Raw genomic sequence first — 24014 nt, 5'->3', positions numbered from 1 at the left:
GCAGCCCATTACCTGTGACTGAGGTGTATGTGTGTGTGTGTGTGTGTGTGTGTGTGTGTGTGTGTGTGTGTGTGTGTGTATGTGTGTGGGTGTGGGTGTGTGTGTGTGGGTGGGTGGGTGGGTGGGTGGGTGGGTCGCGGGTGGGTGTGTGGGTGCTCAAGGGCTCTGGTAGTAGTAGTAATTGTAGTCTGCAGCAACCTGATGAGAGTTGGGAAAATAAGAGAAAGGATCAACAAGAATAAGTCAGCAACAGAAAGTGCATCTGGCCACCCTATACCCTAACATTGCCAAATCAATATTAACATGATGATTCTGTGAGGACACAGGAGAAGGCCAGGCAAGAGAAAAGAAAGATCAACGAGAATGAGCCACATCGATACCATGGAAAGTCTGGCAAAATATGAATGTGAGCAGTCCCATAACTGAGTGGATTCTGACTGTTGTGCCTGAGAGGTCAAACAACAATGCTCCACATGTATGATGTTATTGTATATTTGTGGCCAATGAGACTGATGGATGAGCTAAATCACTCATTACTGCAGATGATGGGCCCTGCCACATGGAAACTGTCATTTTCCTGCATCAGCAGCAGGATGCCTTGGTGAATCTGGAGCTGGTGGCATAGTACAAAAAAGTGGAGGCCCAGTGATACTTAGGCTGGCAACTTGGCAGACCATACTGCTTGGACACAGTGGAAAATGTGCTGCAATGCAGGATCCTGCTGGGACACTACTGCTACATGCCTAGAATTTATCAGGAAGTCCTCCAAAGGCTGCTCAATCTGGGAGTCTATCTGAAAGCAGAAAGTTTCCTGTCTGTCATATTCCAAGTCTTGGCCCATAACAAGTCTGAAGATGGCATCTGCATTAGAATGTTTATGGAGAGGGTGATAATATATGGAGTACTTATAACTGGATAAGTATAAAGCCAAACAATAAATATGGTGAGCTGTTTGTTAAGGACAATTTAGCCTTGGGCCCAGAGAAAGACAGGAAAAGGGCTGTGAATACTAACTAAATGAAACTTATTTCCCTAAAGGAAATTTTACAATTTATGCGCCCCAAAAATGCTTCCTTCTCTATTTGCAAATACTATTCTTGAGCTTGAGTATAGTCTTTTTGGAACCATCTGGCAACTAATGGAAAACGGTGACCCTGATGTCATGAGGAGAGGCATGCACTGCCAAAATTAATGGCAACCATAGCCAGTACATTGTTAAACAAGTGACTGATATTAGGTAAGTTTTCAAAGATTCAAATGCCTACCAACAAGTCGTGGACCATTGAAAAGGAATGCTCTTGCAGTACAACGATTCAAAGGATAAGCAATGGAAACTGGCCAAGGAGTAAACTGGGTACAATGGGCATCATTGCTGAGAACATGTGGAGGTCCTCCAAAGATTTGAGAATGAGCATATTTTTGATTGGTTCAGTGTATTCCTGTGTGGGCTGTAACCCCTTTCTACTGTGAACATATCCTAGATAAGTGATTGATGATTGAAAAAATGAACATGGAAAGAGCCACAAAAACCCAACACTTGCTGTGTAAATGTTCCTTATTTATGACCCGTAACCAGGATCTCATGAAGATAACTGGCTCATTGGGGAAAGTCTCAAATAGCAATCCAAATTGGGAACATAAAGTTAAAATTTCTCCACACAGCACTGAAACAGGATAGGATTAAAAGTACACAGAATAATTGACATGTCCAAAAATACTTTCTAAAGAAGGATTGATGACCAGAAGAAAGGGGAATGCCCCGGTGAATTAATTATACTTTGCCAAGATCTTTGTTTGGCCTAACAACAGAATTTCATGATGCCAGTAAGCTCACAATTTAGAAAGTGTGCTGTCCACAGACAGGGCTCTAATAATAAAGCACTTTGATTGATTGATCATAGAGACAGACACGGAAGAATCAAATTAGGATGTAACAGGCATATTCTTGATTTCCACACACAGTAAAACCCATTTTTATGTTCCTGCATTTTACGTTTTCCCTCTTTTGATGTTTCATGTCCTTTACCATTGATTTTTATACAGATTTCTGCAAAAAATGTATTGTATTCCTGCTCTAAGTCAGCCTTGGAACAAAGCAGAAAATGCAGACTGTACACAGAGTTATTGATTCTGTAACATAGCATTAGCATGGTAAGCAAGACTTTCATTGTCAGCACGTGGCGTCATGGTCACCTGTATTATAGGTTCCCAGTGTTTGTAAGGATGAGAAATTATCTAAAGTCACTGCCTTAATGATAATCATGATCTGAGGATAGTGACTCTAGTAGCAACCTTCCTTCTGCTCATTGTTTTGTATTACAGCAGCTTTAATTTAATTTCACAGTCATATATACAAATAAACACCACTTTTGAAGATGGCTGTCCCTATAATGGGCTTTTATGAATCATCATTACTTCCGCATGAAATACACTAATCCATACTAGGTATGCATTCTTAGGTTAGTATGATCTTATGTCAGATGTAAACATTCCTCCTCAAGATGCTCCACAATATGATGACAGTTTTTACCCTCTTTCTCGCTCAGGACATCTTTGAGCCAAGTGACTTTCTTGTTGGCAACAAGCTATAGACTTCATGCCTGTTGTTCTCTGTTTCTGAAGACTGTTAACGTTACAGTTTTAGCCAATATTGTGTTTTAGGTTTTATTTACCATAATTTTATAATGTTTATCAGTAATAAGTCTCACATTAGAACACAAATATCTTTTTAATGTGGTTCCACAAACAACTTTTGCTTGTGTGTTTTATTTAAACCATCGGACACACTTGGAATGAAAAGGAAAACCATATGTGTGTTTGTGTGTGTCACCACTTGGCCACTGCCTTTGTGATTGCTGCTTTGTATTCTGTGGAAAGATTAGTACATCTAATTGCTGTTAGAAAGAAACAAAAGCAATTAATTATTTCAAATATTTTGAAGAGGCAAATTTTAAACTGTTTTAATTTCATATTTTGATTAATACAAATAAAATGTCAGTAAGAGTAATTTATTAAGTTTTGCTTGTTGTGTTTCCTATCCTTTCCTGTAGTTCACACTTCCTTGCATTTTACACTTTTTTGAGTCAGTCTGCTCAAAAGTGTAAAAAAGGGGTTGTACTGTATAAAAGTATTTTTTATGGTACCACTGCATGATCACTTCCTTTGATGAAGTTGATCTGAATCATAGAAACATGGCTGGGTGCCTATCACACCATGACATTCTTATGCTAAGTGTCACTTACAAAAATACTGTCAGCACTCGGTGCCATAATGATGGTAATTCTGACATGGATGTATAGTAAATCAGTCAGGACAACTAGGCAATAACAAAAATATCATGTCTGTCACCTCTGAAAACAAGAGGAAGACTAGAACACTGCCAACAGGCTGCCACTGGGTGAGACATGTTTACCAAGATAAAATTTGAGGTAAAGTCCCATGGCCTTTCATCAGTTCTCACCACAGCCACCATAAACACTTCAAAATCAGTGGAAAATGTTTACTGAGGAGTTTGGGAAATTTCAAAAGGATGCACTATGTGCAAAAACTCTGCTAAAACTGGACCAGGATAACATAAGGCCTAAGTGTATACGTCGCTAGCAGTGGTGAGATGACTTATGACAGCCATAATTAAACTTTTTGAATAGGACAGGCCAGAAGCACACAGAAATTTTCACTCCCTCTCAATCCTTGAAGATCTGCAATCCATGAAGCATAGCTTCCTGAGTCTGATTTCTGATGATGTAAAACTTAGAATCAAGCTGTGATCACAAGCATTTTAGTAGAAACATGTTCTGTCAACAAAGTATAAATGTATGAAAAAGGCAAAACTTAAGGTTTTTAACAGTGGAACCAATTTCTGCATGAGATAATACACCTAGAGGTTGGTGGAGAGTAAAAGCCATAATGCTGTTGTGGGCACTCACTATCACTTGCCTAGAAACATAGAGCTAAACACTTTCAGTAAATGTCTCAGTACTCTAGTGCATCATTAAATGGATGGAAAGCTGGAATTACTGCAGAATTTGTGGCTGACAGGTTTCTGAGGTGGTTCAATGTTTCACAAATTCCTGCTACTGTTGTCACAATTCAAAAACTTTTACATCCATTGTTGTTATGCTATTTGTTTTAACTGGAAATGTTTTTATCATCAATATTGTAGTACCAAATTGAGATAACAAAGTCATTTATTAACACCTTATAGATTACAATGATGCAGGATACATGATGAATAGTTGATAGGAAATAAGGAATTTTCCAGAACTACAAACGAAAAAAAAACTGGGATAAACACAACTTGAGTTATGTAGGTGGGAACCACTTGCAGGTGAGATTGGAATCAATCACTTGCCCAAAACAGTAACAACGTCTGCCAAAGGAAAACCAAATAGCAATTGGCAGCTGTCACTATACTCAGATCCCAAGCAGGCCCAGTTGTCATGAACAGATAACACAATCAGTCCAAAGGCTATACAGATATAACTGGTGCAGTGCAGAGTCATTGTCATCGCCAATACTTCAGTCAGCACAATAACTATTAAACAGGAGTGAGATTGGGCCTACAGATGCTTGGCCTTAAATCAGCCAGCTGATGAGCTCACATAGCTTGCTGACTGGAGATACAATGCTGCTCACCACTTGAAGCATTGTAAGTGTAATGGGGTGAATTTATAGTGTAATGACATCTAGGAATACGTCATGCTGCTGCAATTCACATTACTCTCATGGCAATCAGAAGACTGAAATGAATGAAAACTAAACACTGAAGGAAGTTTCCTCACAAGAAACTATAAATGAAAAGGAATCACTTTGAAATGGCTGTAAACACCATGATGATACTCCTGCACTCCAGAAAACTCCTTGAACTATCTATGCTAGGATGGCTGTCTCTGCCTAGAAGAACAGGTGTAGTGCCTTCCATTATATTCATACTTTAGTGACCAATTATAGTGAATATGCAGGTAATTACATGACCCTCTCTACCTACCTGTCTCTGTTGTTCTGACAAAAAGTTATATCATTTAACACAGCAATTGAATGTTTGTGCTCTTGGAGTCTAAAAACTCTTATCAGTGCATAATATGCTGTGCATCTTAGTTGCAGTACATATTTTTTATATATACACACTCAGTTCCTAGCTATTTTCTTTTATGGGAAACATATTTACAAAATATGAGTATTTTCAAACTACAGAAAAGGCCATAAGAAAAATAGCCAAAAATAGTAAAGAGGCCCAGTGTAAAGATCTTGTGGGATTGACAATCAATAGTCAACAGGATACTGTATGCATTTTCAGGTCTAGTTCCTTTGGTCTACTGCTTTTTGTGTTTTGTTTCCCATTTGCTGTGAACTGTTATTGTCTGTTATGCTGTGTAATGAAGTTCAGTGGTAATTAGCACAAGTAGGCATACATGTTATTTTATCCAGTATGAGTATCCCTACATAAGAGGTGACCCCGAAGCTACAGTGGTGTGGCAGTGGACAATTTTTCTTTACACATATTGTGAATTGCTCGGTACTAGCATGTCATCTTGATGGTGACATCAAGAACATCAAGAAGGAACTCAAAATGATACAACAAAATCATCAGTTGATGGTGTCATGGGATCCTGCATCTCAAACTGATGTTATGTTTCCAACAGTGCCAGCTGTACTGGCATTTCCCACATCCCTGTCAAAAGATATTGCCTTGCACAGCTAGCTTACAGGACACAGTGAAATCATATTCACTTTTCCATCACCCATGTCAGTGCTGCTTCCATGAGCTATGAACTTCTTGTAATTGCACATTTGGGTTTCGCCGTTCATGCTGGAACACACAGCAATATGGTTCATGGTTACGGAAAATTTTTTGTGCAGCAACAAATTGTAGATGATTTTGAACACTTCACCTTGGTAATCTGCAACCTTGACCAATGTGCTTTGTCAGTGGTCTCAGACATCATTTAACAGCTCCCTCCACAGTGAGCTTACATCACCCTCAAGATGGCACTAATCTCTCACTGCACAGAACCTATAGGTCAGTGACTAACACAACTCCAGTACCATGAGAAGCACAATGACAGGTCACCTTCAAACCTTTGGAGGCACTTAGGTACACTTAACCCTGATAGCACACGAGAGTCAGGTTTTAAGTAAGCTGCTGTAAGTGGCCAATACAGCACAAACCCTGCTTGACTCATGCACTATGGTGGCCACCACTCCAACCACCATGGCTAGTGAACCCCCTTCCCCCCTCTTCCGAGTGTGGCTCAATCTGGCAAATGTGGCTGCCCTGGCCATGACCACCTGATGATCACTGGACAGGAATGAAGATCTCCAATCCCTCCACACTACCACTTACCAGCTCACAGCCCAGTCTTACAGCAACGTGACATTGTGATAGAGGATGCAAATAAATGATCTTGCCACACTGTACAGGCCCCATGAGATATAAACAAAAACACTGGCTATTGCTGGTTCCACAAACATTTCAGCTCACAAGCTACCAAGTTCAGGACACCATGTTCACACCTAAATGTCTCTCATGGCCTGTCTTAGGTGCACTCAATTGTGACAACCGCCATCTGTGCCTAAACTCACAGCAGAACAAGACACACCCATCTTAGTGTGAGCTTATATTATGTGGATCAACTGCAATAGCTGTCAGAATGCAGCTTCACAAAAGCTGTTCATCCCTGACAGTTCTAAGGGGTGGATGTTTTTGGTTGACACCACATCAGATGTCTGCACCCTACCTGTTAGTTCCTTCCCTGTGGGCAACGCACAGATGAGGTTCAACTGAGAGCGGTCAATGACTCAACCATTGAAACATATTGCCAAAAAACAATGGTGGTTGACACTGAACATGTAGAGAAATGGAACTGGACCTTTGTGCTCGCTGGTATTGACTAACCTATACTGGGAATCAATTTCCCAATGAAACACACACTGATTGTGGAATCACACAATGCATGCCTCATCCATTCTGCTGATAGCCGCATTATCCATCAAATACAGGGTCAGCTAATGTCTCACACCTGCCTGAGGGTAGACAACCTCAGCACGCTTCCCTTAGAGGATGACTGAAGCTGATGGGAGCATTATCACCACAATCTGCAAAAACCCATCCATAGTTTGGAGGAGGAGGTTGATGCAAACATGAACATGTTCTACAAGTTATGCACATAAAATGACAGGCTTTATCATATTGAAAAAAGAGTTTGACATGCAGATGCTTCAAATGATTTTGAAATGTCTGATGGTACAGCAGTAGTCCCCACCACTTCCTCTGCGGTGGCAGCACCCGAGCCATACCGGCATGGAAAGGAAAGGGTTGCAGTTTGGCACAAGATGGTGCACCACATTTGGACAACACCAGGCCCACCGGTCTCCTTTTGTGTTTGCAGACTTGCACCTGACCACCTACATGAAATGAAGGCTGTTTTTGATGAGATGTTAGAAGAAGGAATAACCCAACCATCCTACAGTCCGTGGTTCTCCCCACTACACCTCCTCCATAAGAAAAGCAGTTCATGGCATCTGTGCAGTGATCATGAGGCACTGAATACCTGGACTGTTCTGGACAGATATCCCATGTTGCACATACAAGACTTCACTCATTCAATGGCCGTAGTGACCATATTCAGCATGTTGGATAGCCATAAGGCTTACAACCACATTTCCATGGCTAAGCCAGACATACATAAAGTGGTATCCCATTCAGGATAAGTGAATTTTTGGTAATGCCATTTGGGCTCAAAAGTGCTGCCAAACCTTGGCAGAGATTTTTGGGCAGTGTACTATGAGGGTTACTTTATTGTTTTGGATACGTAGGGATAAACTGAATGAGATTGTGCTATTTTATACAAACCGGCCTTGTGTTCAGGAGGATGGAGGCTCTAATCCTTACCCAGACATCCTGCTTTACTTTTGTAGTTTCCCACATTGTTTCAGGCAAATGGTGGTCATCAACAACTTGTCTAATGTTTGTCAAACTACACTCCTGGAAATTGAAATAAGAACACCGTGAATTCATTGTCCCAGGAAGGGGAAACTTTATTGACACATTCCTGGGGTCAGATACATCCCATGATCACACTGACAGAACCACAGGCACATAGACACAGGCAACAGAGCATGCACAATGTCGGCACTAGTACAGTGTATATCCACCTTTCGCAGCAATGCAGGCTGCTATTCTCCCATGGAGACGATCGTAGAGATGCTGGATGTAGTCCTGTGGAACGGCTTGCCATGCCATTGCCACCTGGCGCCTCAGTTGGACCAGCGTTCGTGCTGGACGTGCAGACCGCGTGAGACGACGCTTCATCCAGTCCCAAACATGCTCAATGGGGGACAGATCCGGAGATCTTGCTGGCCAGGGTAGTTGCCTTACACCTTCTAGAGCACGTTGGGTGGCACGGGATACATGCGGACGTGCATTGTCCTGTTGGAACAGCAAGTTCCCTTGCCGGTCTAGGAATGGTAGAACGATGGGTTCGATGACGGTTTGGATGTACTGTGCACTATTCAGTGTTCCCTCGACGATCACCAGTGGTGTACGGCCAGTGTAGGAGATCGCTCCCCACACCATGATGCCGGGTGTTGGCCCTGTGTGCCTCGGTCGTATGCAGTCCTGATTGTGGCGCTCACCTACACGGCGCCAAACACGCATACGACCATCATTGGCACCAAGGCAGAAGCGACTCTCATCGCTGAAGACGACACGTCTCCATTCGTCCCTCCATTCACGCCTGTCGCGACACCACTGGAGGCGGGCTGCACGATGTTGGGGCGTGAGCGGAAGACGTCCTAACGGTGTGTGGGACCGTAGCCCAGCTTCATGGAGACGGTTGCGAATGGTCCTCGCCGATACCCCAGGAGCAACAGTGTCCCTAATTTGCTGGGAAGTGGCGGTGCGGTCCCCTACGGCACTGCGTAGGATCCTACCGTCTTGGCGTGCATCCGTGCGTCGCTGCGGTCCGGTCCCAGGTCGACGGGCACGTGCACCTTCCGCCGACCACTGGCGACAACATCGATGTACTGTGGAGACCTCACGCACCACGTGTTGAGCAATTCGGCGGTACGTCCACCCGGCCTCCCGCATGCCCACTATACGCCCTCGCTCAAAGTCCGTCAACTGCACATACGATTCACGTCCACGCTGTCGCGGCATGCTACCAGTGTTAAAGACTGCGATGGAGCTCCGTATGCCACGGCAAACTGGCTGACACTGACGGCGGCGGTGCACAAATGCTGCGCAGTTAGCGCCATTCGACGGCCAACACCGCGGTTCCTGGTGTGTCCGCTGTGCCGTGCGTGTGATCATTGCTTGTAAAGCCCTCTCGCAGTGTCCGGAGCAAGTATGGTGGGTCTGACACGCCGGTGTCAATGTGTTCTTTTTTCCATTTCCAGGAGTGTATATATGGTATATATATCTAAAAACAAAGATGATGTGACTTACCAAATGAAAGTGCTGGCAGGTCGACAGACACACAAACAAACACAAACATACACACAAAATTCAAGCTTTCGCAACAAACTGTTGCCTCATCAGGAAAGAGGGAAGGAGAGGGAAAGACGAAAGGAAGTGGGTTTTAAGGGAGAGGGTAAGGAGTCATTCCAATCCCGGGAGCGGAAAGACTTACCTTAGGGGGAAAAAAGGACGGGTATACACTCGCACACACACACATATCCATCCACACATATACAGACACACCATTTCCATGGCTAAGCCAGACATACATAAAGTGGTATCCCATTCAGGATAAGTGAATTTTTGGTAATGCCATTTGGGCTCAAAAGTGCTGCCAAACCTTGGCAGAGATTTTCTGTCTGTATATGTGTGGATGGATATGTGTGTGTGTGCGAGTGTATACCCGTCCTTTTTTCCCCCTAAGGTAAGTCTTTCCGCTCCCGGGATTGGAATGACTCCTTACCCTCTCCCTTAAAACCCACTTCCTTTCGTCTTTCCCTCTCCTTCCCTCTTTCCTGATGAGGCAACAGTTTGTTGCGAAAGCTTGAATTTTGTGTGTATGTTTGTGTTTGTTTGTGTGTCTGTCGACCTGCCAGCACTTTCATTTGGTAAGTCACATCATCTTTGTTTTTAGATATATATTTCCTATGTGGAATGTTTCCCTCTATTATAACCATATCATTAATTTGAACCCAACAATTACGTTTGTTATTGTCGCTGTTGCATCTTGAAATCTTTCCTGTCGTCTTATTTTCTCTTTATTTTCTCTTTCTGCGTTTACCAGTAGTCTCACTTTCTATTCATCTTCCCTTTTTACCGTAATACAAATTTATCCCGCCGATATATACTCTATAATACGTAACCCACTGCCAAACCATAACCAAAAAATTTTTATTTCGCGCTTTCAACAATACCGCTAACCGTTTCTAGTTCAATAACAGCTGCCTTCACGTATTAAACAACCATTTCGGCTAGTTCTAATAACTTTTACTTTATTTCCACTTCCGTTTTTCGTACATCACTGATCATTTTTAGCCGCTCTCCACAGGTTTTAACGTCATTATTTACAATTGTTAGCCCCATTTTCGTAATCTTTCACCACAACACCACGCCTTTTAATACATTTACACGTTTTTTTCGCAATTTTCCCGAATTTCTCCGTCCTTTAACGTGTTTTAGCGGCAACACAACCACCTAACCTTCATGCACATCGCTGTCTACCAACCCAAGTTCACCACAGGATCAACTTAAGCAACACTTTTTCGCATTTTTTCATACCAGATCTCCAGTTATTTTCTAGTTCACCCTTATCTCTCCCCATATATTTTTATCTTTCATTTTCATTTCAACCTCATCTTACACTTTCCACTTTCTAATACCATGTCACCCTCACAACACCCCCACAACGACCCCATTAAGTTTTATTTACATTCCCTCCGCAAACATAGGTGTGTCTGTATATGTGTGGATGGATATGTGTGTGTGTGCGAGTGTATACCCGTCCTTTTTTCCCCCTAAGGTAAGTCTTTCCGCTCCCGGGATTGGAATGACTCCTTACCCTCTCCCTTAAAACCCACTTCCTTTCGTCTTTCCCTCTCCTTCCCTCTTTCCTGATGAGGCAACAGTTTGTTGCGAAAGCTTGAATTTTGTGTGTATGTTTGTGTTTGTTTGTGTGTCTGTCGACCTGCCAGCACTTTCATTTGGTAAGTCACATCATCTTTGTTTTTAGATATATATTTCCTATGTGGAATGTTTCCCTCTATTATAACTATATATGGTATATAGATATATAGACACACACACACACACACACACACACACACACACACACAAACACACACACACACACACACACACGAAAGCGATCCATGAATGAGTAGAACTACTACTATTACAACTACTACTTGATCCACATAAAACTACTGTTGAAAAGGTAATGCTGAAAGGCCAATTAGCCAATTATATTAGTGTTATGTAGATAAATACTGGTAGGTATTTGTAATCTATTTCTTTTATAGACATCTTAGTTTTTATGTTGATCGATGGTTGCTGTTATTATAATGAGTGTAGGTAAATTATACTGATTTGCAAAATGAGGGTTGCTGATAGTGCCACCAGCCATGAGTCAAGTAATATCATGCGCATCACTTTTCTCTAGAGTTTTTAACTGAAATAGAGCTTTTGTGAAAGACTGATGATTGAAATCCTGTTAAAACTGCTACCACATCACACTATGTTGTTTTCTATGGAATATCAATAATGTGTAATACGTACAGCATATTTTAAACTTTCAAGTAGTTCTGCACGCTCTTCATTACTACCATCATGTTGACAGAGAGCCAGGTACAGATCCCTCATTTCTCTTGCTCTTTGTGTCCGTATTGTGTCCATGGAAATAATTAAGCCTTTGTATCCTCTCCATGTTATAGGCTCAGAACACTACAAAAAGTAATCAAAAGTGATATATGACCATCAGTTTCTGATACAGTGTGAAAGAGTAATAAATATGTTCAAATTTACCTTATTGATAATCTCAAGTTCTCTTTTGTGGAGTGCTTCTTCTTTGATAGCAATTCTGTGATTCTCAATTGAGGAGAGTAATTGTATTTCTTTTTCAAGAAGGGAGCAGAATTCAACTCTTTTAGGTGCTTCTGTTGTTGTAGTTGCAAGTATCCGCATTACTTCTGACTTCCTCCAGCGTTCCACCATATTATAAAGCATATTGAAATCTGCTCGTGTTTTAGGAAATGTCATTCGTTGTGCATTGTGCTTTAAATGAGATTCTCTTTCTTCCTCCTGCATTTGAATCTCTTTCGTCTCCCAGTCAATACAATGTTTTAGGTTTTCCTTTATCTGAGAAGTTTTTCTTCTTGCCAGCCAACCACGTATATACCTCTGAATGGTGACCACCTGGCAGAACATTTAATATACTGTATGAATAAATTATGTAACATTTTAATAATAAATCTTTGAATGGTGACCACCTGACAGAACAATTAATATCCTGTATGAATAAGTGATGTAACATTTTAGTAATCAGTTGGAATGACAATGGAGGGTCAAAAATTCAACACAAAAATTGTTTGCAACCAAATGTTGGTTTACATTTTGCGGCATGCACTGCAGCTGTAGTGGTTATAAGCTAAAGTACTGACAAACTTATTTATGCACTGTTGTGCAGTTATTAAATTAAATAGTTTTCAGTGGTGTTTCATGCCGTTTATGGTGAAACAATGATTTAATAAACTTTTGGAATTGTTCGCTTGCTGTGTTTTTAATTTTGTGCTTTAGTTTTCATCTGGCATTTCTTATTCTTTCTAGTGAAATATTTCAGTAAAATTTTCATTCAGTGTTTTAACTTTTTTTAGTGTTCCAGTGGCTGTTTGAATTTTTTGGTTTTATCTAATAATTTTGTGAAGTTTCGCTGGTGTTAGTATTAGCTGTGGAGTAGCAGTATTAATACAAGTAGTTGCTTTCTTAGTAGGCAGAGAATTTTGAGACCATTATTGTAAGTTCTATAAATAGTTCTACTTGTGTAACTGAACTTTGGTAACATAGTTTTTTTCACTAACTGCAAAATTTTACCACGAGTGAGAAGTGTGGGTTCTGTCATAGGTTTGTGAGTAGTGGGTTATGGTGTGGGAATTGTTCAAAGTATTTTCATTAGGGGAATGCAGTGGGGAAGCCAGTGGTCATTTTAGTGAGATACTCTCCTGGGAATGCAGAATTTGTAGTAGAAATAAGCTGATACAGGAGTAGGAGCATAAGATCTGTGCCCTTCAGACACAGTTACAACACGCAATGGAGGAACTAGATGGGTTGAGGAGGGTGAAGGGTGGTGGGGGAATGGGAACTGGCAGTTGGCAAGAAGGCAGCTAGTACATGCAGCAGTCCTCAGCAGTTAGGATGCCTAGGTTTGTTGCAAAGTCTAGCACAAAGAAGAAGGTTCTGCTGCTATGTAGTTCTTATGGTAGAGGTGTGGGCCAGCAGTTGCAGGAAGTGTTGTGGAGTGAGTACCAGGTCACCAGCATTGTGAAGACTAGTGCAGGGTTTGCTCAAGTGACTGACAGCATAGAGGAGGTATGTAGGAATTTTATGAAGGAGGATCAGGTAGTGATAGTGGGTGGAGCAGGGAACAAACTTGATAGGGATGGGAAATATGATGTAGGTGGTGACCTGGTAAAGATAGCTACTCAAACTGGTGGCACTAATATACATTTACGTAACTGTTTCAGCATCATGATCGGCCTCACCTTAATGCAGCTGTTAGGCACGTTAAGGGGGGCTGTGAAGGGTGCTGATAGCAGAGGACATGGGTCACATCTCAGTGGTGCCAGTTGGGTCTATCAGTAGATTGGGTTTCACTAGGCATGACCTGCACCTCAATAGTTATGAGAAGGGGAAGCTGGCTAAGCTTATAGGTGACAGTGTAGTGGGTGGTGGTGGTGGTGGTGGGGCGGAGGGGAGGGGTCACTCATGGAAAAATTCCTGTAGTAGTTGGTGTTAGAGCTGCAGCTTTTTTAGATTGAAGTCAGATGATAGGTATATCTGCTTAAAGGAAGTCCCTCTAACTAAGGGATTACCTTCTGAGGATGTAATGTTTCCAAGTGGAGAAGGAATTAGCATATTTCATCAAAATATAAGAGGTATTAGAGATAAAGCTAGTGAACTGCTTATAGATGTTGACTCTGAAATTATTGGTATATCAGAGCACCACTTAAATAATTTGACAATTCAGAGGCTTCCTTTACCAGGATACAGATTAGCTGGCTGTTTCTCAAGGAGTTCCTTGTGGGGTGGGAGAGTGGCTATGTACATAAAAACAGTATTTCCTTTTAGTCCATAGATGCATCACAGCACTGCAATGAACAGATATTTGAATGCTGTGCATGGGCAGTTGAATTTAGTGAAACTAAACTTCTAATTGTTGTTGTTTATAGCTCCCCTAACTCCAACTTCAGAGCATTTCTGCTCAAGCTAGAGAGGGTTCTTGATTCAGTTTGTAGGAAGTACCAGAAACTAGTTATACATGGTGACTTCAATATAAATTTTGTATATGATGGTGCAAGAAAAAGGATGTTAGTAGATCTCCTAAAATCATATGATCTGATGCAGACAATGTTTTTTCCAACTAGGGTACAGGGGAACAGTAGCACAGCCATAGAAAATAATTTTATTCATTCTTCATTAGTAGATGGGCATTCTGTTAGTAAAGGCGTGAACGGCCTTTCAGACCATGATGCACAAATTTTAACACTAAAAGGGTTTTGTACTCAAACCAATGTCATATTGAATTAGAAACTATGTAGGAAAGTTAATCCAACAGCAATAGAGAGTTTTTCAAACCTTGTCAAGGAACAAGAGTGGCAGGATGTTTATAGTGCTGATAACATAGATGATAAATACAATGCTTTGCTTTACATATTTCTCATGCTCTTTGAGAGTTGCATTCCATTAGAACATTCTAAGTAGGGTACTAGCAGTAATAGGCAGCCAGGGTGGCTGACTAGTGGGATAAGAATATCTTGTAGAACAAAGTGGGAATTATATCAAAATGTTAGAAGTAGTCACAACCAAGCTACAGTAGCCCATTACAAACCGTATTGTAAGGTGCTTAAAAATATTATTAGGAAGCCAAAGAGTATGTAGTATGCAAATAGAATAGCTAATTCACAGGATAAAATTAAAACCATATGGTCAGTTGTGAAGGAAGTGTCTGGTTAGCAGCACAAGGTTGACGATATAAAGTCAGTTCACAGTAAAAATATTTCTGTTACTGATTAATCAGATATATGTGCAGTATTTAACAATCATTTTCTGAGCATTGCTGGTGAATTAAACAAAAATTTAGTTTCTACGGGAAATCATATACCTTTCTTGGCAAATGCCTTTCCGATATTGATGTCTGAAATACTCCTCTGTGATACAGACAAGAGGGAGATTGAGTCAATAATTAAATCACTGAAGACTAAGGACTCTCATGGTTATGATGGGGTGTCTAGCAGAATATTAAAGTACTGTGCTGCACATGTTAGCCCTGTATTTAGCCATATTTGTAATTTTTCCTTTAGGAATTGTCAGTTTCCTGAGCAACTAAAGTACTCAGTAGTAAAGCCACTTTATAAAAAGGGAGAAGAGGATAATGTAGATAATTTTAGACCTGTTTCTATGTTATTGAAAAGGCTGTGTATGTAATGACAATTGAACATTTTATATCACACGATTTGCTATCAAACGTACAGTTCGGTTTTAGAAGTTGTTTAACAGCTGAAAATGATATATTCTCTTTTTTCTGTGAGGTACTTGATGGGCTAAACAAAAGGTTCGAATACTTGGCATTTTTTTTTTTTTGGATTTAACTAAGGAATTTCATTGTGTTGATCACAAAATATTGATCCAGAAGTTGGGCCATTACGGAATACAGGGAGTAGCTCACAACTGGTTCACCTCTTACTTTAGCAACAGGCAGCAAAAGGTCATTATTCACAATGTTGATAACAGCTGTGATGTGGGATCTGAGTGGGGTACTGTCAAGTGGGGGGTGCCCCAGGGATCAGTGTTGGGGCCATTCCCGTTCCTTATTTACATAAGTGATTTGCCCTCTAGTATTACAGGTAACTCTAAAATATTTATGTTTGCTGATCACACTAGCTTGGTAGTAAAGGATGCCGTGTGCAACACTGGTTCGGTTTCAAATAGTGCAGTACATGACCTAAGTTCATGGCTTGTAGAAAATATACATCACAGTAAGACTCAGTTTTTACAGTTCCTAACACACAATTCAACAAAACCTGACGTTTTAATTTCACAGAATGGGCTTATGATTAGTGAAACTGAACAGTTCAAATTTCTAGGTTTTCAGATAGATAGTAAGCTGTTGTGGAAAGCTCACATTCAGGATCTTGTTCAAAGACTTAATACTACAATTTTTACTATTTGAACAGTATCTGAAGTGAGTGATTGTTCAACACAAAAATTAGTCTACTTTGCTTGTTTTCATTGGATTATGTGGTACAGTATTATATTTTGGGGTAACTCTTCCCATTCTAAAAGAATATTTTTGGCTCAGAAATGGGCGGATTGGGCAATAAGTGGTGTAAATTCACGAACCTCTTGTCAACCCCTGTTCATGAGTCTGGGTATTTTGACATTGGCCTCTCAATAAATATATACTTTACTGCCATTTCTTGTTACCAGTATTAGCTTATTCCCAAGAGTAAGCAGCTTTCACTTGGTTAATACTCAGCAGAAATCAAACTTGCATTAGGATTGGACTTCCTTAACTCTTGTGCAAAAAGGTGTGCAGTATACTGCTGCATGCATTTTCAATAAGCTACTACTCAAATTCAAAAATCTTAGAAGTAATACATGCGCTTTTAAATCAAAACTGAAGAGTTTTCTCATGGGTCATTCCTTCTATTCTGTTGAGTCGTTCCTTGAAAAATTAAGCTGATTCTTATTGTATTGTTGATTGCGTTTACTTAAACTTATGGACTGATTTTTTTCAGGTTCATGAACATTTATTTTTATCTGTTATTACTTTTATGTTGTAATTTCATGTACAGACATGTTCCATGAACTTGGAGATTTGCTCCTCAATTTCGTCCTACAGAACTTGATGTGTAAGTAAATAAATAAATAACATGAGGATAATTAGTAAATAATCTCTTTGGTCCACAGTCAGTACGATGTTTTAGGTTTTCTTTCATCTGAAAAGTTTTCCTTCTTGCCAGCCAACGACGTATAAATTTCCGAATGGTGACCACCTAACACAACATAGCTGAAACTGGCTCATGTTAGTTCTTAAAGAGACATTTTCTGTAAAGAAAGATGCTTTTGGTTGCAAATCAATGAATGATTTTCTTTCAAAGGACCAGTAATGTCAGCAGTTGCTGTTTATGCCACAATTTAAGCTACAGAACTTCTTAGTACTTAGTTTATGATTCCCACACAGATTTTATGAATGTATCAATAACATCTTTTCACAATGATTGGTAATTATATTATTTACAGTATTACTATTCATTAGTAGGCATTAAATGTATTTTGGTTTCAGCCACTAGACTTGGCAGAGATAGACACAGAAATCCCACACAGATTTTATGCATGTATCAATAACATCTTTTCACAATGATTTTTAATTATATTATTTACAGTATTACTATTCATTAGTAGGCTTTGTTACATTTGAGGATTTCAGCCACTAGACTTGGCAGAGATAGACACAGAAATCCCACTAGTTGATGTAACTCAGTTATTTATTCATATCTCAAACACACTAAAAGCAAGCATGCACATATACAGAAATTATCCAAAGCAAAACTAAAGTCAAAGCTCTTCACTTTCTTCATTGAATATGTTCAGTTCACTATTGATAGTTTCTAGGCCATACAAAACACCCTGTGATGAGGCATGTTGTAGCCTTGATGCCTGGCTGTGCTAGATTGTGTATAGTCAAGAAAAATGTCCATTGGAGAGAGACTGGGATGAGGTATGGAGGTTCCCTGGAAACAAATCACATAATATAGGGAGTGATGAGTTTGGAAGGTGGCAAAACATCATGCTCAGTGCTGAGACAGGGTCCTATCACAGATTTCAAAGTTAAACATCATCTGCCTGCCTGCCGTGCCTGTTTATCCAAGTCCAAAGGAGAAGTGATAGAGTTCACTGTGGAAAGGCAATACTCAACCACGTTGTCTGCCTGCCAGATGTACTGGAAGTTAGTGATATATTGGCTAATCAGCTTCATGTGGTGGAATCTCCTCAGAGGAAAGTCCTATGATGGGTTGCGAATAGCATCGGTAAGTGGCTCATGTTCTGTATAAATCATAATCATGCACCTTTCATTGTCATCATAGAAGTATCTCATGGCTTCATAAACCATGAGTAACTTGTGGTTGGACACTGATCACTTGCATTGGGAAGCTGTGAATTTCCTTGCAAGAACTAGAGTGGTTTGACTGTATCACTGATGTGTTGCTGAAGAACAGAGCGGATCAAAGTGTCAATCATGACAGTAGTGATGCATGCATCTTGGACCAAGTATGCAAGTGTGAAAGTGCAATCTTGAGTGTGTAGAATGCTTGAAGCATTTTGTCCAACCACTGTACTTTTTGTTTCACAAAGGTGTTTTTTTCGATCCAAAGCAACTGTGAGTGGGGCCTGAGTGGAAGCAGTATGGGGCAAATGTCTGCAGTAGAAATTTACCATACCACAAAAATGCCACAAATCATGGTAAGTCACAGGTATGGGTAGATCACAGATGAAATTGATGTGATCAGACGTCAGACAGATGCCGCCAGTGTGTCCAAGAAAGGTAGCACAACTGCAATTTGTCATGGTTAATTTCTACGACATCATCAGGGCAGCCCAAATCTGGGCCAGGTGATGCCTGTGTTCCTTGGTGAACAGGGAGGGGGGGGGGGGGGGGGAGAAGAGGGGGGAGGGGGAGGGGAGAAAATCAAGATAACATTGAGTTAGATGTAGCAATATGGTAGACTGAACAACATAGAGTCAGTGAACCTTTGCCATGTCTGGGTCACGTTTTTTAGGCTGTAAGGGGTAAAACAGAATTCAAAGAGGCCAAATGGTGCAACGATTGCCATTTTAGCAATGTTATCTTTGAACTTAGGTATCAGAAGGTACACTTTCTGGCAATCCAGAACATTAAACACTCATGCCCCATTAAGCAGTTGGGCAAAGTCCTGGATGTGGGGGACAGTACAGATATAGATAATGGTGTGAGTGTTTAGTTTCCAATAGTCCCCACACAACCAGAATGAACCATCTTTCTCAGGCACAAGGTGTGTGGTTGACAACCAGTTACTGTCTGAGGGGTGTATGATACCTGCAGTTAAAAGGTCATTAATAGCCACTTTTGTGTGCCATAGTTTTTGGTGGGGGGCAGCAAGCTTCGTGGCAACCAGGAGGGCCTCCTGTCATTGTTATCCTGTATCTGGTGCTGTTAGTGGACATGCCTAATTGTACATCTCGCACATGGCAAAGGAGGAACAAAATTGTCATTGTGTGGAATGGAGACATGGATGATACACTGGAAAATGAAATGTCACTAACATTGGCCTGTGGATGTTGAGACCACAGCAGAGGCATGTTGGTAATGTAAGTTGGCAGAGAGCTGGTGAGGCAACGAAGTGTATGGTGAGTGTGCGACAGTTTCTTTGACATGGTGTGAATAAGCTTTTGCAATCTGACATTGTGAGCATATAGGGTGTTGATCTTGGAGTGCTCAATTGCAAACTTGACCATGAGAAAGTGAGGTGAGCAGACAGTGCAGAGCACTCAGAGAAGGTGGGCAGTAGTGGGTCACTATTTCGTGAATGGGATGCGATAGCCAGTAGCATGGTGCAGTAAGGATGTCATCTACAGATCTGAGGTTAGGCCAAAATGCTTGAGGAAATCTATCTCAAGTATTGGCTCCACAATGTCACCTATGTGGAATGTCCAAGTAAACTCCATCCCTGTGTAAATTGCACCTGAAGTTTGGCTGCACATTGATATGGGATCTGTTGTAGGCACATAAAGAGAGTTTTGTTGGAAGAGTGTGTGGGGACATGTGAGCAGTGGGGATGATGCTGGCATCCACCCCTGTTTGATGAGAAAGTGAAGATTAGTGATGAGTTCCAAGACATAGTATCTTCCACTAGATATGGTGTTGGTTTCTGTTGATTACTGCTTGTGATGGCACCATGCAGAATTTTGTGAGCTGTGGTGCAGTATTTGGGTAGGTGTAGGGCAGCCAGCAGTTTATTATTGCATCACCAAATATATTCTGAAACCAGCAGAGTGGTTAGGCAGGGTGATGAGTGAAGCAGGTGTCACTCGCATCATCTGTTGCACTCTGCTGGTGGTCAGTTGTACGTTAGAGTGGAGCATTGACAGAAGTTGTCAGTGGTTGGGTATCTAGCACAGGTGCCCAGTATTGGCCACCACATGGCTGTAGGTTGCTCTGATGTGTCATGCCTGCTCACACATTGCCCCTACATCCAAGTTTTTCAGAAGAGGTGGGGTGGGGGATGCACACTGTTGCCAACCTTGTTGTCTGTCTGTGTACTTGCAGTTGAGAGTAACTGTCTGTGGCAAATCATTTTGTGGGGCTGATCTGCAAGCCAAAGTCTAGGTTCCAGTGGATCTGAAGAAGGCAAGAGAAGCTGCAGTTTTAGTTCATGTGCAAGTTTCACTAACCACAGAGTTCATAACGCAATGCCAGGCAAAACCTCTAGTCTCACTTGTGCACGTAGATGGTGCCAAAGTTGTGAGGGAAATCTTGAACCAAGATGTTTCTCATGAATAATATGATGGATTGCTTCAGCTGATGGATGTGACAGGCAATTGATGATGAAAGACTTCATCAAGGGGTATTTATGATGTGATAGATGGCACAGAAGTAATCACTGATGAGGTCTGTGGAATTGTGGAGATGGCTGACAAGGCAAATGAATTGGGCATCATCATCAAAATGCTGTGTTTGTCAAGTAGATTGTCCACCAGCATGAACCATGTTTTGAGGCTTTCCTTCTGTAACTGAGGTAGCTTTGGGAACCTGCCCACTGGAATGTGCTGCATAGGTTTAGGTTGAGCCTACATATGGTGAGACATGGGTAGTGATGCAGGATGCAATGTTGTATCCATGACAGCAGGAGTGTGGCCTGGATTGAGAGCACCATTCAGAGCAGGAGGCTGATGTGCTGTGTTGCCCAAAGTCACTGTGGGAGAGGGGAATGGTGAAGCAATGACTGAAAGTGATGTACAATGCAGTAGGTATGGGCACGAAGTCAGACAGCATGATAGAGATGACTGTGGTCATTGAATAGCGAGGTGATAGGTGAGCAAAAAATGAATCAGATGGCCTATCAGAGCACTGCAACATAATCAGAGAATAACTGTCTGCTGTCTGTTGAGGGTGAATAGCCGGCAGAGACAGAGGGAGCATAGCAGTGAGGCATTGTGATGTGATATCTGGTTCCTGAAGGAGAAAACCACAGCCTGGAGCCTGGTGCAGCTGGTGAAACTTGGAGGCCAATGTGCCCTTGCGTGTGTGTGTGTGTGTGTGTGTGTGTGTGTGTGTGTGTGCGTGCGCTGGCACCAGCATGTAGGTCTCCTGCCATTGCTGCCTGATGAAGCTTATCATGGCCACGTGTGACATGATAGAATATGAATGCACATGTTCACCTGCAACTGTCTCTTGCATTGTCAACAGCATCTGTGCTTCACAATTGTAGTTAGGTGTGTATGCAAGAAATGCAGGGTTTGGAGCACCCCATAGCAATTGATCCATAGTTTCTGCTCACAAACACTAATTAACACATAAAATGGGTAATCAAAGAACAAAAATGATTTGGGGTCACCAATGTGGGTTACAGCTACTAAACGTGGCAAACATACACACAGAAACCCAAGTAGCCAATGTAAATCAATTATTTATTTGTATCTCAAACACACTACAGGCAAACATGCAAGCATATTGAAATCATCAAAGCAAAAACTTAAGTCAAAGATCTTTACTTCCTTCATTGAAGCTATTTGGTTCACTGTCGATGGTTGCCACACATTTTATATGGAATTTTTGAAAGGCTTACATTACACAGTTTTGGCTCCTAATTAGCAATCCACAGCTTAATTCCATTACAAACTTTGAATGATTTATACTACATAGCTGTATATCCTTATTGGTAACTGATAAGAATAGAGCAGTGTAAATATTTTACTGTTTCATAATTTTTGGAGATACATTTTTTGGAGTTGTGGTATTGATTGTTGTTTGCTGTCTAAATAATTGTTGTGTCATTTACCTTATCTTCAAATGCTTCCATCTGCATCCTGTCTTGTGCTGATATGTACTTTCGGGGTACAATGATTCTGTCATGGATACAGGGAATGAAGTAATCCTGTTGTCTAATCTGTGTATATTTTTCTGCTATTGTCATGCCAGTGTTTTTATCACAATAATATACTGTCTGTGTTTCACGCTGCATTCTTTCTAAAAAAATACATGTTAATTAAAAATATAATTACTGCCAATATAATTTTAGGACAGAACTGTATAGGATTAAAAAACTAATTCTTATTGTATTAAAGTCTTATGCTGTAGTTCTATTTATAGATCAGAGGAACAACTGTGATACTGACAGCAGTAGAAAACTGAACAGTGTTAAACATGCAGATACTGTAAACTCTGCTGGAGCTTGCTAAGTGAAAATGTCCTTACTTTTTCACAGAAAGAAACCCCATATTCCTCCTCCATTTAATTTGAGACATGCACAGACTCTACGAAGTAAAAGAAGGCAAAGAGGTAAGACTTCATTATTAACATGTACTACATGGTAGAAATACACTCCAAAAATAAACTTTTATTGAATTTGAAATAGCATATTCTGTCATGTTTGATTGTCAAATGGAAAACTTATGTCTTTTGGTATGACATGGACCTTATTAATCTTTCCCACATAATTCACTTGTGTGTTAACTTTGCAGATGTGCTAAAGCAGTTCAAAAAGTTCAATTATCAATATTTTTTCCATACAGTGTGTTCTATTTCCACAGTAAGTACTTTACAGTTCCAACAAACAACAATCATGTAACTTCCTGGCAGATAAAAACTGTGTGGCGGACCTTTGCCTTTCGCAGGTAAGTGCTCTACCAACTGAGCTACCCAAGCACGACTCATGCCCCATCCTCACAGCTTTAATTCTGCCAATACCTCGTCTCCTACTTTCCAGCGCCCACTCTGCTGTAGAGTGAAAATTTCGTTCAACAAGCACGTTATATACTATCTTTTTATGTGTACAATCAAGTTTAGCTTTCAGCAGCTTCTGTCATTCTGTGACAGTCTATATAGCACTAACCCCCTTGCTTATTCACACTGTGATTTGTTTGTGGTGGTTATTAGTTAAATTAAACAAAATTCTACCACTGCCAAAATTTCCTTCACCAGTGACATTTCGGAGAATTAATCCTCAATCTTCAGGCATACATTTTGTTTGGTCTACTTGGTCAATAACTGTAATCTGATATCATACATTAAAAAATGGTCTACCTTCATGACATACTAGCTAAGCAGTTGTATTTTTCTCTCTTAAAATGATACACTTCTTCCTGCTAACTTTTTCCCTGGACAAGTACCCATATCTCTCACCCACTATCTCTGGCACTGACATAATTGTATCGTCATCAGAAGACATACATACAGCTGCCAGGCTCTCCTTGGAAAACATTCTTTACATAATCTATGAAAGAATCTTACTATCTATCCCACTCATATGTTCATACACACACACAACAATGCAACCTGTGTACTGGATAATGAAACACTGAGTGACATATTAAATAGTGTAAACCTTCATCATCTGTAATCCTCAACTTTCTCCACAGAACCAACTGATTAAAGACAATCCAAAAATGTTCAAGTGTTGAGCAGGACACTCATCCTTGAATACTTCAGTCACTCTTACCTAATCATCAAATGTCACCATTAACTTCATAGGTTATATCCCCTAATTCATGTTGTATCACTATGTGGCATCTTATGTTGAAAAACCTT

The 24014-nt window shown here is 40.7% G+C and overlaps 1 protein-coding gene across 1 annotated transcript in view; it reads right to left on the bottom strand.

Annotated features, from left to right (window-relative positions):
• The window catches only part of LOC124556220 (IQ and ubiquitin-like domain-containing protein), a 212723-nt gene that overhangs the window by 134091 nt on the left and 54618 nt on the right, over nucleotides 1–24014 (bottom strand). Inside the window, exons 3-5 of the mRNA XM_047130211.1 lie at nucleotides 22267–22454; nucleotides 11978–12367; nucleotides 11732–11896 (exon numbers count right to left, since the gene is read on the bottom strand). Coding sequence (XP_046986167.1) covers nucleotides 11732–11896; nucleotides 11978–12367; nucleotides 22267–22454 — 743 coding nt within the window. The remainder of the gene's footprint in view (nucleotides 1–11731; nucleotides 11897–11977; nucleotides 12368–22266; nucleotides 22455–24014) is intronic.

Source organism: Schistocerca americana, chromosome X (genome assembly GCF_021461395.2).
Source record: "Schistocerca americana isolate TAMUIC-IGC-003095 chromosome X, iqSchAmer2.1, whole genome shotgun sequence".
In the NCBI taxonomy this organism is placed as follows: domain Eukaryota; kingdom Metazoa; phylum Arthropoda; class Insecta; order Orthoptera; family Acrididae; genus Schistocerca; species Schistocerca americana.
This window is presented reverse-complemented; position numbering and strand designations above follow the sequence as displayed.